The 16968-nt window shown below is 37.7% G+C and overlaps 2 protein-coding genes across 3 annotated transcripts in view; one reads left to right on the top strand and one right to left on the bottom strand.

Moving 5' to 3' along the window:
- Positions 1 to 1243: 1243 nt before the first annotated feature.
- Positions 1244 to 16968, top strand: part of LOC122648545 (arginine biosynthesis bifunctional protein ArgJ, chloroplastic) — a 26427-nt gene continuing 10702 nt past the window's right edge. Inside the window, exons 1-9 of one of the 2 annotated variants that reach the window (XM_043841757.1) lie at positions 1244 to 1326; positions 1474 to 1599; positions 2990 to 3113; positions 3322 to 3395; positions 4568 to 4612; positions 10590 to 10640; positions 11739 to 11807; positions 11991 to 12049; positions 12202 to 12271. In XM_043841757.1, the coding sequence (XP_043697692.1) occupies positions 1255 to 1326; positions 1474 to 1599; positions 2990 to 3113; positions 3322 to 3395; positions 4568 to 4612; positions 10590 to 10640; positions 11739 to 11807; positions 11991 to 12049; positions 12202 to 12271 (690 nt within the window). In that variant the 5' untranslated portion in view covers positions 1244 to 1254. Of the gene's footprint in view, positions 1331 to 1473; positions 1600 to 2989; positions 3114 to 3321; positions 3396 to 4567; positions 4613 to 10589; positions 10641 to 11738; positions 11808 to 11990; positions 12050 to 12201; positions 12272 to 16968 lie in introns of both variants that reach the window. The other variant, XM_043841758.1, reaches the window with a different exon arrangement.
- Positions 7972 to 16968, bottom strand: part of LOC122648546 — a 25783-nt gene continuing 16786 nt past the window's right edge. Inside the window, exon 6 of the mRNA XM_043841759.1 lies at positions 7972 to 7987. Coding sequence (XP_043697694.1) covers positions 7986 to 7987 — 2 coding nt within the window. The 3' untranslated portion in view covers positions 7972 to 7985. The remainder of the gene's footprint in view (positions 7988 to 16968) is intronic.

Here is a 16968-nt window from a genome sequence, read left to right as displayed (position 1 = left end):
AACCCTAAATTGATATCTTATCACCATCTCACAATAACACCAAAAAAGTTCTAAAAGTTGTCATTCTATGGTTCTAAATGTTGGTTAATCTTTTGGGATTGATGTGTGTGGTTTGTGTGATTACACTTTTATAAAAATAAAAACATCAAGAAAGTTCTAAAAGACTCTCAAAGCCATTGAGAATAAAAACATGAATAATTATTGTGGGCTTTTCAGTCTCAACCATCTATTCCCACTCAAAGTTTTTAAAGTAGGCTCGAGGCGAATTGAACTCATGACCTAACTCATGACCTTTCTATTGTGAGATGTTGGTCTTTACCAATTGAGTACCTTTGGGCTATTCAAAGTTGGGTGGTTGCATGGTAACTTAGTTAGAAAGGAAAAAAATCGTAGGAAATTCTCCCATCAACTCCATCAAATAAGTTGCAAATGCAAGGCTAAGCATCAAAATTTTTGCCTTAGTAAAATATCATACCTTTATGATAATAATAATTTCCCAAAATTTCAAGTTTTTTAAAATAAAAAATATTCACTTGTATCAGATAGGGCTACAACAGGGTCGGATTGGGTTGGACTTTATAAAACCCTAGCCCAATCATGAATCCCCTTAGTTGGGCCTAGGCCGGATCCTGACTCAGGGCCTGAAAAATACAACCTTGACCCACCCACCGTCAGAGTCGAACCAGGAAGAAAATTATCAATTTTACATAAAATATTTTATATCACTTATTATCTCTATATATAATATATATTATATAACAAAATGTAAATAACATTTAAAATTTATAATATATATATTATAATATTATATCCACGGTGGCCGGACCTAACCTGACTCAGGGTTAAAAATGTCCAGTCCTGATCGGCCCTCAGGCCAAGATATATCAGCCTTTCGGGCTCAAAGTGGGCCAAGATATCTCACGACTGACGATTGCGCCGGAAATAAGCAAAGAACATGAACGGATGACATACTCGGCCATATTATGGAAGTCTCCCTCAGAGAGATTCGATAAGGATGTAATTCGTTTTCGGAAACTTACCCTAAAAAGAGAGTTAGATTCGGAAAGGGCCGAAAGCCAACTCTTCCCGCCTTTTTTGTTTTGTTATTATTTTTCTCTCACTCTGAACCTATTGGAAGATCGGGCAAAACCTCCAACTCTGTGAGAAACTCGAGCTTAGAGTCTCCGTTTCGTTCCCGAGCCACAGTGAATTTTTGGATACTTAGCAGGCTCGGGAGTTTTTGAATACTAAGTAATGGCTGCTCAAATGGCTTTCTCTGTTCATCCGCATGTTACTATCCGAGTTCCCGAGATCAATGGAAGAAAGGTGTGTTTCTAGAGAAACTGAAAGTCTGAAAGGGTTCTGTTTTTTAGCTAGCTTCAACTTGGTTTCTTTTACTTTTCGTCTTCATCCGTCGCAGTCTTAATTTCGTCCTGAATTGTGCAAATCATAATACTTTTACGTACTTTGCAGCCCTGGCGCTCGTTTTGTTCTTCGCGGCGTGATTTTAGGGTTGTCACTGCTTCTTCTAGTGTGGACGAATCCTCAAAATACGTACCTCCAGCACCAATTCTTCTTCCAGAAGGACCATGGAAGCTGGTGAGGAACTTGAAGATACTTCTTTGTTATGAAATACTAACTGAGGTGCAACTTAGGTGGATGAAATGCTGCTCTCGTTTCTTATATATATATATATATATATATATATATATATATATCTCTGTCATCGAAAAATTTTTATGTTTGTGATTCCCTCCGAAATGCTCATGCTGTACATCCTACAATTGTTCTCAAGGACAGGATGGGGGAAAAACGTCAGGCGTTCTTTCCATCTCCAACGCCAACCCAGGCCTCCCAGACGTTGCTTGGGATGCTAAAAATGGGAATGGTCAGGATTCTGTCTGATGTTGTTTGGACTTTAGAGTGGCATTTTGTTAATAACATTGTATCTCATTCCTTGTGTTGGTATCAAGTGTTAAGTTTATCAAGTTGTAATATTGGGCATTCGTGCCAAGGTTCTCAAAGCCGTAGTCAATAGCTAGGCATTTTGGCCTTCCAAGACAAAGCATTGACTACACAACCCCATGCCCAAGCCATGACAAGTTGACAACAAAAAATTGTGATGGTTTCGTCTTCCACATCGACAGTAGTAAAGATCAAATATATGCAATAAAGGACATGAAAGAAGGCAATAAATACTTCCATGGAAACAGGGATCCAATATTAGTGTATGAAAGTAGTGAATTAAAAAAATGATGATAACCTTGTTCTGGTTACTGATATCCCCAACATAGAAAGGACACAAAGTTCTGCAAAATGATGAAGTTGATAGCCGCAAATAATAAATCCCCAGAAGGTTGATGACTAGTCGCACAACTTGCACCTAGCATGTCTACTTGTTGCACCTTGCGCATGCATGAGTTTGTCGATCCATTTCCTAGAACACTGGGTGTTGCCTATACTCTGCTTAGTTAGAACTTACTTGTCCATTATTTTACAAATAAAGTAGTGTTAAAAGTTTTGAGTCATGGTATTTCACAAGCGCTGTCACCTGCTGGGCAGATCCTGAATTTAAGTATTTAACCCTGATAGGCTTGTTGTCAGTCTCTAAATTCTCTGCAGGTTTGTGTTTCATGATTATCAATCTGTTAAAAACGGAAAATGCATTGGATCATTCAGGCTCATATGCCGGCAATCCAAGTGATCCAATTGCCCTGCCTGATTGTCAGACCCTGGAATATTCCTAAAAAACCTTTTGCTGTCCAGGCATTTTGTTCAATGGTCCAAGTATCTGATTGTTCAGTCCAACAGTGCTTTAAAACATAGATTGTAATTTTACTTGATCAGTTCTTTTGCTGCATCTGAGATGCAGTTTCTTGATTTGGGAGTATCTCTAAGTTTTACTTCAATAATTCTGCTCAGCTGGTTGGTGAGTTAGTGTGCATGAAAATCTACTTCTGCTAATTCTTTAACATCAACAACACTGTAGATTCCAGGTGGAGTAACTGCAGCAAAGGGATTCAAAGCTGCAGGCTTGTACGGTGGACTGCGTGCACTAGGAGAGAAACCTGACCTTGCACTCGTAACATGTGATGTTGATGCAGTTGCTGCAGGTTGGTTTCACTCTAATAAGGCCCCTCCAAGTTTGTGCTAATTAAAACAATGACCTATTAGGAGAACTGCTATGTTTCTTCCATGTTTTCCCTGTACTTTCATTTGCAATTCTTTTCAGTACTTGAAGTTTCAAAGGAGGAGATGAAGTGGTAAGAATCAGCATATGAGTTTAGAATTTCTAACCATATCATATTCATCTATTTTCAGGTGCATTCACAAGAAATGCTCTACCTGCTGCACCGGTTATATACTGCAAGCATACATTAGACAAATCTCAAACGGTAGGCCACTGTCAGTTTTATTTGCCCTATTTAATTGGGCTATTTGTAGAAGTTGCTGAGTCTTACAGTTATTTAAGTAATAAGTGGATGCCTGAAGCTGGTAATTGAAGTGAACAAATGGAAACATAGTTGTCACAACGTCTAGGAGACCCAAGGCTTTGGAGGGGGCCTGGACGCAAGGCGACCAAGATGGCCATAGTTGTCAAGGTGCCTGGACACCTTGACAACTATGAATGGAATATTAAGACTGTTACCTCTTTGTGTATCTCTTTGCAACAAACTTGCTTCTACCAGTGAAAGGGTTTGGAAACACTTCCATTGGTAACAGCTTCCACTAGAAAGGAATTGTGAATAACATTGTCTGCTAATACTGTTTGAGAAGAGTTTCTAGGGGCATTATGTTCATTAATTGTGAATGCTATGGACAATATTGTCTATAAATTTTGTAAAAGTCTAGCCTGGCGCAAGCCCTGTTGGTGTTATTGTTGTACTGTAGCCTATCTTTTCATTTTATCAATAATTTTTTGTAATTTATATAAAAAAAATTGTAAAAGCTTCCTGAAGAAGCGGAAAGCAGTTGGGCAGACCAGTTTCCTGCTAACTCATGTTCAACTAAATTCATTGTCAAAGCATATTTGTAAGCTGAAACATGCTTTTGTTTGTCCTTAATCATTTTCTTACCATTTTAAAACTGAAACATGTTTTTGCTCATCCTTAATGCACTTCTGCATGAGAACCCTCCCCAAATGAGAGTGAAGTCTACCTCATTGGGACTTACAACCAGTAATAGGTCAGATGGTTACAGTTATTAGCTTTGTGGTGATTTTTCATCTAGTAGATCTCTTATTTTGATCATGTCTATGATAGTGAGTGTCTAAGACTAGCTGTTTGAGTGGTGTACTCAAACATGAATTGAACATCATCTGAGTTTGAAGAGGCGACTCTATCTGCAAATGGGATTGTCTTTTTCAAATTGGCAGTCGCCTGGCTGTTGGGGCTGGATTTCATTTTTCATTTTTCATTGTTTGCATCCTTGCTGAATAGCGAGCTGTGAGAATTTTATCTTTCCAGCCAAAAAAAAAAGAAGAAGAAAATAAATAATGAGATTTTATCTAGACCGTATCATGCTCTAAATTTTTTTATGGCTCTCATATAATATTTGACTCCTTCAGGCGCGTGCTGTTTTAATTAATGCTGGTCAAGCAAATGCAGCCACGGTAAGTATGTGTCATTTTTTCTTATTCTTACATCTATCAGTTATTTTTCTTGTTGGAATTCTAGTCATGGTGATGTTTGGTAGCTTTGGTGATCCTTAACAATACATGGTGTTGTTTATTATTATGGTGATACATTGGGCTGTTTATTATTCGTGGTGATGCTTAAGCCATTTAGCTTAGTGGTAGTATTGTTGGGTTTGTTATTACCTAAGTTGTATTTGATCTTGACTCTAAGGAGTCTATCTTTATTCAATATATATTTGCCCTGCTCATGATAGAACACACAAACCGTAAGCTCTTCTTTCCCCAAGTTCTCTCTCTTTCGGTTCTGTTATCTTCTCCTTCTTCTTCTCTAGTTTTGAATATATTATCTCTTTTTCTTCTTCTCTGATCTTCAACATATTAACTTTGATTTTGTCACATGGTATCAGAGCAATGAAGAAAAAGAAAAATAAAAATTCATCAAATGATGATTCTCCTCTCTTCCACTATTGCACTTTGTTTTGTTAAGATGCATATTCCTTGTTGATAAAATAGTGGGAAATGTTCTCTCACTCCCCTGAACTTACACTCTATTGACTCAAACTCCCTTGTAGTTCCACCGCTGATTCCCCTAAGAAAATGAACTTTTACTTCTCCTTCTCCCCTGCCATTTGTAATGACCAAATTACCCTTAACCGATTCTCCTCGTATGTCTTCCCTTCCCTTTCTTCTTCTGTCCTACCCAACCCCCTCAACCCCGCCCTCACCACCCACCTTCACCCTGCCCCACCCTCTCGCCACCCCCACCATCTTCTCATGCCAACAGTATTCCTCTTGTTTGTGGTGTGGTTTCTTCTCCTTGGGAGCTCTGCATCTTCACAACAAGAAGATGATGGTTTCACCTACAATGGATTTTGAGGAGTTAACATGAGCTTGGACGGTTTAACACAGATTACAGATAATGGCCTCCTGATGTTGGTAAACACAACTAATCAACAGATGGGTCATGCTTTCTACCCCTATTCACTTCACTTTAGGAAATCATCCCCCAGTGATGCTTTTCCTTCTCGACTACTTATGTATTTGCACCCTCGAGAGAATTCTCAGGTGCTTTGCCAGGAAATTATCTCGGCCTCTTGAACACTAACATCGGCAAACAATTCAACCATGTCATTGCAGTCGAGCTGGATTCCTTCCAAAACGAGTAGTTCAACGATATTAATGGAAACCTTGTTGGTATTGATATCAATGACTTAAGTCGGAACCCCAACATTGATTTATCAATTCAAATGGAGTTGGCGGTAGGTGGGCTTGCGGAATCAGAAAGAAGTGAGTCGGGTAGTGCGCATGAAGGAATGGTGTTCTGTGATAAACAATTTCCAAACAAGAACCTCAGGGCAGCCAATCCTAAGAAAAGAGGTGAACCTGAGAAGAGCAGTAAGAGTAAGTGTTCAGGTGCTGGTTCTCTTCCTCCCAATTCGAGGATCGCCGTGAAGCTCAGTTTTTAAAGCATAGAACAAGCCTAAGCCTTTCAGATCTCAAGTACCCAGCCCCAAGGGGTTGGAAAGCCCCATTTCCCTACCAAGATCTGGCCATAGTTTTCAAGTTTTCACTCTCTTCTGAAAAGAGGAGACTTTGGTCTCCGCGTGGGCTCTTTGGGCCGTAGTTTCTGAATGCTAGTACCTTAGACGAGGAGCAGGTGCAATACCATTATATATGCAATTTGTTTTTTTCAAGAAAATGCAATTAGTTGTTTTCAATCCACACTTTCTCGCACTTGAGATTGTTGAAGATTCAAACTTAAAAAATATACCCCAACCAAACAAATAGGGTTAGCCGGCCAGCCAATCTTGACTTAGTTGATTCCATATCATTGAAACATTATTTTTAGTTGTTTTCTATGAATCTGCACCAGCATCTTATTTTATTGATGAAGAGAATCGATATGTGAACCAAAGCCTCTTCAATGCGCATCCCCTTTCAACTCTGGATGGAATATTGTGGTGCAGAAAATCAACTTAATGTGTCTTTAGCTCCTATTAACATCCCTGTACCAACAACCCCACTCCTGTCCTTGAAAATTGATCTTTCTCAGATCATCATGGACCCCTTGTTTGTGGGTTTCTCCTTCCTGTTCTCTGGTGCCAAGGTGGTTGACGGAAATGATCACATGGTTGTCACATTTGTTGGCATGAACAGAGGGTAGGGACAGGGGAAGGTGGTGATGTGGTAGCAATTGACTGGTTGGACCAACATAGCCGAGTTTGGAAACCCAAACAGAACTGGTCCTACCCGGTTTTTTGGTCCACTAAAGGTTGGGAGTAGTTATTTACTAGTTTATTTATTGGGTAAAAGATTTGCACAACACTAGCGTAATTTCAAAATTGCATGCTGTCACCATAGTACTATATCTCGCGATATATCGGTATCTCGGGCCTACCAAGATATCCGAAATATCCGAAATTTCGCCGAAATATTGCATTTTTTCTGCAATATTTCGGGAGTCCGTCTCGGTGGGTATTTGGCCATATCTAGGCCTGATACTTCATGGACACCCTTATTTAAGCTAAATAAACACATTTAAACCTTCATATTGCAAAAAAAATGAACTCAAAGTGGTGTTTTGGGTTTGCACCCTTGATTGACTGTATACGGTCGGACCCTGTTGTATAAAATAGTTAAATACATATTGTTTAAGTACTAAAAGACATAATAAGAAATTTAAACAAAGTAATGAAACAAAAATAAAGTCAAATGTAGCCTTTAGTTTAAACTCATAAAGTCATAAGTGCATAAGTCATAACTGATAAACTTCATAGTAGTCAATAGTTCAATACTCAATACACAAAGTATTTATACGAAATTTACCGAAATACACAGTATTTCTACAAAATATACCGAAATTTCGCTGAAATTTGAACTTTTTTCATTTCGGAAGCCCATCTTGTCTCGGTAGTGTTGAAATTACCGAAATATACCAAAATTTTGGCGATATTTCACGAAATTTTGTACCATGGCTGGCACCCCTAAGGCCCTAATAAGATTCAGATTACTGTCGCAATCCCTGTAAAATGTCTCATATGCCCCCCTGTTTTTAGTGTTTTCCCATAATACCCCTCTTCCAAGGCATGAAACTGCACCCTGTTCGTGTAGCAACCCTCTCCCTTATTTATTTTAAGTCTTTTATTTGTTTGGAGTTGCATACGTAGGACAAAAGTTTCAGTTTCATATTCAAAATAGGACTCTTTGATGTTGTTTATTTAAGCTTTGTAACCCAACGTTGGAACACAGTGAATGAAATAGAAACTTGAATCGGGTTGCCCAACGTGTGTGTGTTGAAGATATTTCTCTCCCTCCCCCTGCAACTCTGAGATCTCTCTCAGGTTTCCCTTCCTTCCCTAACCAGCCCTCCACCAAGTGGGGTGGCAGAGAGGATGGGATTGGATGGGGTTGCTGCGCATAGGGGTAGTGTGAGGGCAGGTTTGAGGGGGTTGGGGAGGGAGGAAAAGGGGGCTGGGGGCGGGGTTGCAGATTGCTCTCTCCTAATTTCCTTCTTATATTGCAACACCTATTTATCTACCATATATACCCACTTGAAAATCTGGTTGGTTAATTACCAGAACCCCATTACTTGTATAAACCTTGAAGTCTTTACAGAATTGCTATAATCTTTCAGCTTTGGCTATCGTGCATTTGGGTGGGTCCATGACATAGTTGTCAAGGCATTGCCTTGGCGTCCAGGAGGAATTTTGGGGGCCTAGGCGACTGCCACCTTAGTGGTATTGAACGCCTTAGTGTTATCGACCCTTATTTATGCCGAATATCATTTAAGTAAATGCTTTTATATTTATTATTTCATCTACTTAAGATATTATTCATAAATAAGCAAATACTCCCCTATTTGAATTCAATAAAAATAGTTAAAAAATCAAATTCCAAAAGGATAAAAAATAACCCCTAGTTCAAGAACAAAACTGGATTTTTGGCGGTAAGAAAAATTTTCAACTTTTTAATGCTGAATTTTTCTAAAATCTTAAAATTCCAGAAATCTTAATATGGTAAAACATTGCTAAAAACCAAAAGTGCGGTAAAATATTCATTTATTTTGATATATAAAAAAATATTTTCATTCAGAGCGATTTTGACACCATTCGCACGGATCAAATAAGGTTTGACCGGAACATAACTCCTTCAATATAAATCAGATTTAAGCAATCTTGGATTTGTTGGGAAGCTGGTTTTGTGTTCTACTTGATACAAAAAGTCTCTTATAAAAGTAAAATCATTTGACCAATCAAACTTATCAGAGAACAAAAATATTTCTCTAAATCGAGAGCAATTTAATTATTTATAGATTATAGATAAGATCATGTTTTCTAAGAATAGTATAAACCAATGTGAGACTGGGTATACCAGGACAATGACCAATTCCAAGAACAGTATAAACCAAATGTATGTTTTGATTGTTTTAAGCTTCCAATAGACTGCTTCTTTAGTTCTGCTGTCTTCTAGTTCTGTGTTGATTTTTGTTGACTTGATGTGGCTTAATATTGATTTTTGATGACTTGATGTTACTTAATGTTGATTTTGATGACTTGATGTTGCTTAATGTTGATTTTTTATGACTTGATGTGGCTTAATGTTGATTTTTTATGACGATGTGGCTTAATGTTGATTTTTGATGATATAAGGTATATATTGTAGCATTCTAAATAATGTTAGAAAAGAGGGGAAATAAAAAATAACACTTGGTCGCCTAGGCAACGCCTAGGCGGACGCCTTGTGGCCTAAGCGCTTAGGCACCCCTCTTGGTCGCCTTGCTGCCTTAACAACTATGGCTCATAAGTGATCCCAAGGCAGGGTTTCAAACCCAGGATTGCATCAATTAATTATAGATTTGCCATTTCTTGTTTCTCTTGACTATTATTCGACTGGGTAACTCAATGGATGTTGACTAGGGCTACTTTTTCTCTGATATCGATGTCTATGGTCAAATCTGGGATTTATATTATATATCTACTAGGTGAGATTCTCCTGCTTTGCTGAGCTGTGCCTCTTTCCTCTTACTTTCATCTTTCATCTTTCATCTTTCATTTGTCATTTTCCAATTTTCATTTCTCATCTCTTTCCCATCCCTCTCTTCCCATCTCTTCATTCCCGTTTATTTGTTTCGACCTCAGTTTCCTTACTTTGATTTGGTTGGAAGAATGCATATTTGTTGTGGCTATTCTTGATTATGTGGTATATTTGCTGCTGATGCTGTTTGTTACTGCGATATGGTGATGAGTTATTCTTTGTTGTCTACCTTAAATTATTTTGTTCACGTGTAGTGCTACATGTGGGGGAGATTCGAGATATTGAAGATAGTTTCTTCTTATTGAAGAGTTGTGTCTCCTTTGTGGAGATTATTGCCAGCGTCTTCATCATGAAGTTTATTGCCTGCCTTCTTTGTGAAAGTTATCCCCTTTGTCTTTTTAGTGAAATTTTTTATTTGTCTTGTTGAAAATTGTTAGCCCACAATGATGATTTATTCTTCCCCTATTGCTATATTTTAGGCTGTTGTTATTGTTGTTACTGTTAAAGTGCTCTAGACTGCAGCAATGATTTATTCATCTTCCCCTGCTGCTATTTTCTGGGCTTTAGCTATTGCTGTTGCTGTTATATTTTGTCCTGCGACTGGTATTCTCTGCCACTCATAATTCATTTTTTCTTCTTCTCTGGTCCTGAAGATATTAACTTTGATTTTGTCACAGTTCTAACACTATCTCAACACCCAACTTCCCAAGCATTGAATAGAGAGTTAAATAGTCAATTGCATTGTTCAAAACTTCAATCAGCCTAGTATTTAGTTTTTAATTCTTTCAGTTGCCATCAGTTGATACTTTTATGTTTATGTTCTTCAACTTAATTTTGTTTACTGAAATTTCTCTGAGCTTGTGGGCTCAAGGAAGAGCTAATTGTATTGTGCCTAAGGAGACCTGCCAATTTATTTCAGGGTGATGCTGGCTACCAGGATGTGATTGAATGTGCAAGTGCTGTTGCAAAGGTATTCAAGTTTCAACCCTCTCATTTCAAACTTGGTCTTATACGGATCGAGTGTGATGCTGTAGCATTCCCAATGAATTTCTGTGGGTTTGATGTTTCAACAGATCAAAACGGATATTATGTTGTACTTTGGGAGTAATGTTATTGTTGGGAGTACTTTGAGATCAATTTTCTTAAAGGGCACTTTATTGTAATTTTTCTCTTATTTATTTATTTATTAATGAGGTTAATTATGGGGTCAGGTTAAGTTTTCTAATTTAATTAAGTAATTCGATAAGAAGACCTTTGTTAGTTTCTTATTTTAGTAAGTTATTTAATTAGTTTAAGTGTCTTTCAAAAGTTTAATTTTGAAGTCATTTAGAGTAGGTAATAGGATTTTCACTCTTTTTTAAGAGTATGTAATCAGATTTGTTTCAGTGGATGGGATATGGTTTTTGACTGAAGATAATAAATCTCCTTTATAAGTTTTGACATTGACACGGGAAACTGTTTATAGTGAACAGTTCAGCTATCTTTGTTATTGGTCTTCCCCTGTGATGCTTTTATGGATTTAAGTCTGAAACACCTTAGTCTGCACCTCTGTCCCCAAAACTGAACAGGTCAGATCTGGCTTACACTTCAGTTGTTGGATTTCAATCTTTTACCATTCTCTGCAGCAAACATAACTCTGCAATTTTACTTCGAGTGATTGGGCTGCATCTGCTTTTGATCATTAGACCTTGCAAACTGAATTCTGTTCTGGGCTAGATTTTCAGTTCAACTACTTGAACCAAATCATAAAATTGTTTTTTGAGATCCTCTTTTTATTTCCGATTTAAATTCTGGGTTGGGGTTTGAATTTGAAATCTTTCCCTCTTCTGTTAGAATTTGTATCTGTTTTGATTTCAGAAGAATCTACAGATCTGATATTTGTTTTGGACTTTTGGTATGACATATCAGGGTTTCTGGTCTGACTGTGTGGTTTCTTATTCAATCCCTATTTCAAGTTCTGTTGGAACACCAGAATATTATAAATTTGGAACTTCTGTCTTATTAGTTGGTCCTACACCCTGCTGGTTTGGTAATCTGACTGCATACGTTTGTTTGCAACTATCTGCAGCTTCTGCAACTACGGTTAGAAGAAGTGTTGATTGAATCAACTGGTGTAATTGGTCACCGGATAAAAAAGGTGGGTGTTGGCATAGTTTTTTACTGAGTCTACATCTAGTACTTGATCATTGCATATGCATCGCTTTAAAATTTTAAAATTCGATCCTCTTGTCTGGATGCCTGCTTTGGGCTGAATATGGTTTTGTTTACTGTTTCTCTTCCAATTGCCTTTGATTTTTTTTAGTAACATTGCTTTACACAGGATGCTCTCCTGAACTCACTGCCAAGACTAGTTAGCTTGCTGTCATCTAATGTTGAAGGGTATTTCTTATTGTTTCTCTCTTTCAACTCCTGGTTGACTAGTTAACATTGCTGTTTGCTTAGATTCTTTTGTTTCATGGAAACCTTTTGTGTTGTTTTACTGTTATTATTTTTTGGTGTTTTCACTTTCTTTTTTTCCTTTGGCTGTGCAGGGCAGATTCTGCAGCGGTGGCCATAACAACAACCGACCTTGTGAGGAAGACTGTGGCCGTTGAGACTGAGGTATGCATATCCTTTGGCATAGTGTGTATATGCTTTACCATTTGCACCTCTAGGGTCCGAGAAATAGAGTCAGTAATCAAATGGCATGCACTATCTAGTCATCTGAGCAATACATTGAGCTCCAGCCACCTAGATCTCCAATATGATGTTGGATATGTTCCTCTCTATAAGATGAGAAAATTGATTATGACCAAAGGACTTGAGACATCCCTTCATAATCCTTAGAAGTGGAGATGAATCAATCAGTTGTAGACTTGTAGGTTCGACTAGGCAACCATGTGGTGAATGGGGTCCCTTCATAATCCTAGATCTCCAATATGATGTTGGATATGTTCCTCTCTATAAGATGAGAAAATTGATTATGACCAAAGGACTTGAGACATCCCTTCATAATCCTTAGAAGTGGAGATGAATCAATCAGTTGTAGACTTGTAGGTTCGACTAGGCAACCATGTGGTGAATGGGGTTCCAGGTGAGCCTTGCCCGGGCAAGGTTGAGCTAGGTATGCACCTAGACTTCTGAGCTGCCTGCTCTATTTTTGACTAGGCGAACTGCAGTGTCAGCCATATTGAGTAAAACAATCAGACAAAATTAAAGTTCACCTAAGATGAAGATTGAAGACATCTAGTTTATTATTTTTTTGGACTTACAGTGTTAATATGTTTATGTGTTATTTATATACTCAAATAATTCAATGTTGGCAACTTAGATTACTTGTACATTGTAGAAACCTTTTTGGATGTATTGAATGTTAAAAAAAAAAGAGAGAAGATATGATTACGTTTTTAGAATCCAGAGTTGCAAATCATATATTTTGTGAATGTGAATTGTGATTTGTGAGTTTTCTTGCGACTCTATGTTGGGTGGATTTTGAGTTTTATTTTGGTTTTGTTACCGTAGAAACAGATTTCTCCTTTTTCTGTCTGTAGGACTTGAACCCATATCATGAGGTACACAAGTCCACATGCTCTGACTGTAACACAACAAGAAACCAGTATATTTTCTAAGTACATAGACTGTTTTTGTCAAAATTGTCATATCTTGATACAAACCTAGGGAAAAGGCTGGGTACGCCAGCGGGCTTTCCAGTTCCAGCGCCTAGCTGATTTGACAACCTTGTAGCTGACAAACCCTTCACATGGAACCTAATCAAATTGGAAACTCGTTGAGACTAACCAACCCAAACATGACACAGTTTAAAAAATCCTTGAACTGAAGACAATTTGGTGGTTACAAGGCTATTTTAATCAAGGAACTAAAACTCGGAACTCGACCAGGTTTCGACCTTGGAAAAACCGAGTTGACTCGAGATCTCAGTCGAGTTGGTGTATTTTTTTTTTCAACTCGAAGGCTGGTTTCGGTGGGTTTTAGACCTAGTTTGGGTCTGAAACTTGGTATTCAGCCTATTTTAGGCCATTTAAACATAATGGCACTATCAGATTTTGCAAAAACAAAGTCCAAATAGGAGTTTCACTTAGTGGGAAACCAGGATAGACACAAGACAAACACTTATTTATGCTTGATATCATTTATATTTCATTTACTTAATTTCATTTACTTAAGATATTATTCATAAATAAGAAAATACTCCCTATTTGAATCCAATTAAATAATAAAAAAATAAAATTCTAAAAGGAAAAAAAGTCAACCTCCCAGTTCAAGAACAAACACTGGATTTTCGGTGGTAGATGCAATTTTCACCTTTCTAATGCTGGGGTTTTTCTCAAATCTAAAAATTCCATAAATCTTAATATGGTAAAACATTGCTAAAAACCAAAAGTGCGGTAAAATATTCATTTGTTCTAATGTCCAAAAAAATATTTTCACTCAGAGCAATTTTAACAGAATTCACGCATACCAAATTAAGTTTGACCGGTACGTAACTCCTTCAATATAAATCAGATTTAAGCAATCTTGGACTTTTTAGAAAGGCCCATTGTGGAAGTGGGTTAGGGTTTGGGAGTATTATAAATACTTTTGGTGAGAGTCCCTGCAGTCAATTTTCTCCACAAGAAAGAGAGCTCAAAGGAGATTTGGAGACTGTAGAAGATTCCCATCGCGGCTATCCAAGTTTGATTGTGGATTCGCAATTGCTTTTCATCAACATACGTAGGTGCAAGGTGCACATCGGTTCTCTTTTCTGTATTTCGTTACTTCGTGTTCTAGTTTACTGTGAGGAATTCATTTAGGGTTTCATGAGAAACCCAAGGAAATTCTAACATTCTAGACTTATACCTGTTAAAGATCCAATGTTTCAAGATGCTAATCTAATCCTACGCTTTTGGACTAGCTTCTTTACCTGCACCCGTCCATGGTGCAGGAACCATTGCCTACTTGTTACTGCATCCGGGCGCCGACGCTGCACGTCGCTTAGAATTGACACCCTATGATGTAGATCAAAACATGAAGAAGATGAGGCCAAAACACTGTTCACGTGAACAGTGTCACAGCCCCATATTGCCTTGGTGGGAATGCTACTAGAAGACCTGTGGGGCCCAAGACTAGATCGTGTGAAGACTTTTTTAGAAGGGTCAATTTTGTCTATGTGTGGGGATTTAGGAGTTTAGTTTAGTTTCTATTTTAATAGTTATCTGTTTCTATTTTAGAAACCTTGTCATGCTATGTTTCTATTTTAGAAACCTTGTCATGCTATGTTTCTAATTCTTAGTTTAGTTTATGTTTCCTAGTTTCTAATTTTAGAACATTGTCAAAGTTAATGTCTATTTCTTTGTGACTTGAGAGGCAAGCTATGACCCTCTATTTATACATAAGGCTTTTAGGAGCCAACCACCCCACGATTTAATGAAGTTGAATATTGCTTTGAGCGAGTTTCCTGTCCTAGTGTGTGACATGAAGGGCTGTTGAGAGCCGAAACCAGAAGGGCTGAGAGAGCCGAATCTCCATATCCCCCTTTATCTTCTTCTCCTCCTACCCTACACGGTCAGTTGGTCTCCTTTGCTGTTGCTGCTGCGGAGACACTCCAACCTGCAACTGTGCTACACTCTTGTAGACCTAATCAGGCACTAATCATCCCTGTGAATTGCTGGCTTGCTGCTACTGCCTGCCATCAACAGAGGGTTGCAGTCCTCCTGCGATTTCAGTTTCTGCCCAGATTTTCCAGCAAACTTCAAGTGCTAATATCTTTACAACCAAGTCTCATACTCTGCAGAGGTTTGGAGAGCAGAAATCACACAATCAAGGGCTACACTCGATTCCATGTTTGGTGTTCTAAATTCCACTGGTTTGGGAGATCTGTCCTAACATTCTATTTTGGGATTCCCTTCATATCTTCTTTGTTAGCCATCAGAACTGGCTGAGATTTGGAACACATGACCTACCCAGCCCCTGCTCCATTCGATCCTAGTTTTACACCAAACTGCTGGCTGGATTACCTAACATTTGTTACCTTCTAGTTTGGTGTTTACCTTCTAATTCTGATTTGCTTCCATTATTGATGATCTGCTGCAACTATTAACGATTCTACTGTAGAGTGGTTCTTTGTGAACCCCTTCTACATTACCCTAGTCAATCCTTGCTCACTTTTCACTACTTCCGAGTCATAGTGTTGCATGTCTCTTATTCTGTCGGGGAACCCACTAGCATGACATTTATAATATAAGGTTGTAAAATCCAAGTAAAAGGCTTTGGCTGGGTTTTTTTTCGTTGTCGGTTGCTAACCTGACACACCAACCATCCTCCTTTTTCTGGGCTTGGGATCGGAAGCAAACACTTGTTGAGTTTATCTTTCCCATCCAAAAACAAAAATCTTCTTAATCAATAAAGAAGAGGTTTATTTTTAGAAATAAATAAACCCCCAATCCTTCAGTGCAGTTAGATATTTGTTGTAATTTAAAAAAAAAAATAATATTAAAAATACTGGAAGACCATCAGAACAGAGGGTCCAATAAGCTTGCTAAACAGTGAGTGGGTTTGGCTGTTTATGTCCTGTACGTAATTTTTTTTCCTTCTATAGTTGCTTTTATTGCCCCTTTTTCCAGCAGCATAGTGCCTGCATCAAGGGCTTTGCTCTATTTCATATTTTGCATTTTTATCTTAGTAACAATGAGTGGGTTTGGATGTTTATGTCCTGTACGTAATTTTTTTTTTCTTCTATTGTTGCTTTTATTGCCCCTTTTTCCAGCAGCATAGTGCCTGCATCAAGGCCTTTGCTCTATTTCATATTTTGCATTTTTCTCTTAGTAACAATGAGTGGGTTTGCTTGATTTTTATTTTTTTTTTCCTTTATATCTTTTGAGATCGTTCTGATCACTCACTCTCCAAGATTGAACTTTTGTTCACTTCGTAACCTACTTCATTACATTAAATTTACAGTTGTTGTCTGTAATTAAAAAAAAAAAAAACTCATTTCTCATTTAGAAAAAGGAAAATGAAAAAAGGGCACAGACAAAAGAAAAGACCTCCTCTGGGTTGAAATACATTTAATATCTGGGTTGAAGGAAACTTTATCCATCCACTTTCTTATCCTGTCATAAAGTAGGAAGTTCACCTTCAATTTTTCTGAAAGAAAAATAGGCGATAGTTTTATGAAGTAACAGTTTGAAATGCATCAAACAAAAATTTTGATTTTTTTCACCATTCAACTCTGTTTAAGGTCATGTTAAAACATAAAACCTACTCCCCATTAGGATAGAGTTATCATATTTTTTCTTCACTTAAAGTAGAGGTAACATTATATT

This window comes from Telopea speciosissima, chromosome 1, assembly GCF_018873765.1.
Source record: "Telopea speciosissima isolate NSW1024214 ecotype Mountain lineage chromosome 1, Tspe_v1, whole genome shotgun sequence".
In the NCBI taxonomy this organism is placed as follows: Eukaryota; Viridiplantae; Streptophyta; class Magnoliopsida; order Proteales; family Proteaceae; genus Telopea; species Telopea speciosissima.
The sequence above is the reverse complement of the archived record's forward strand: the minus strand, read 5'-3'. Positions and strand labels throughout refer to the sequence as shown.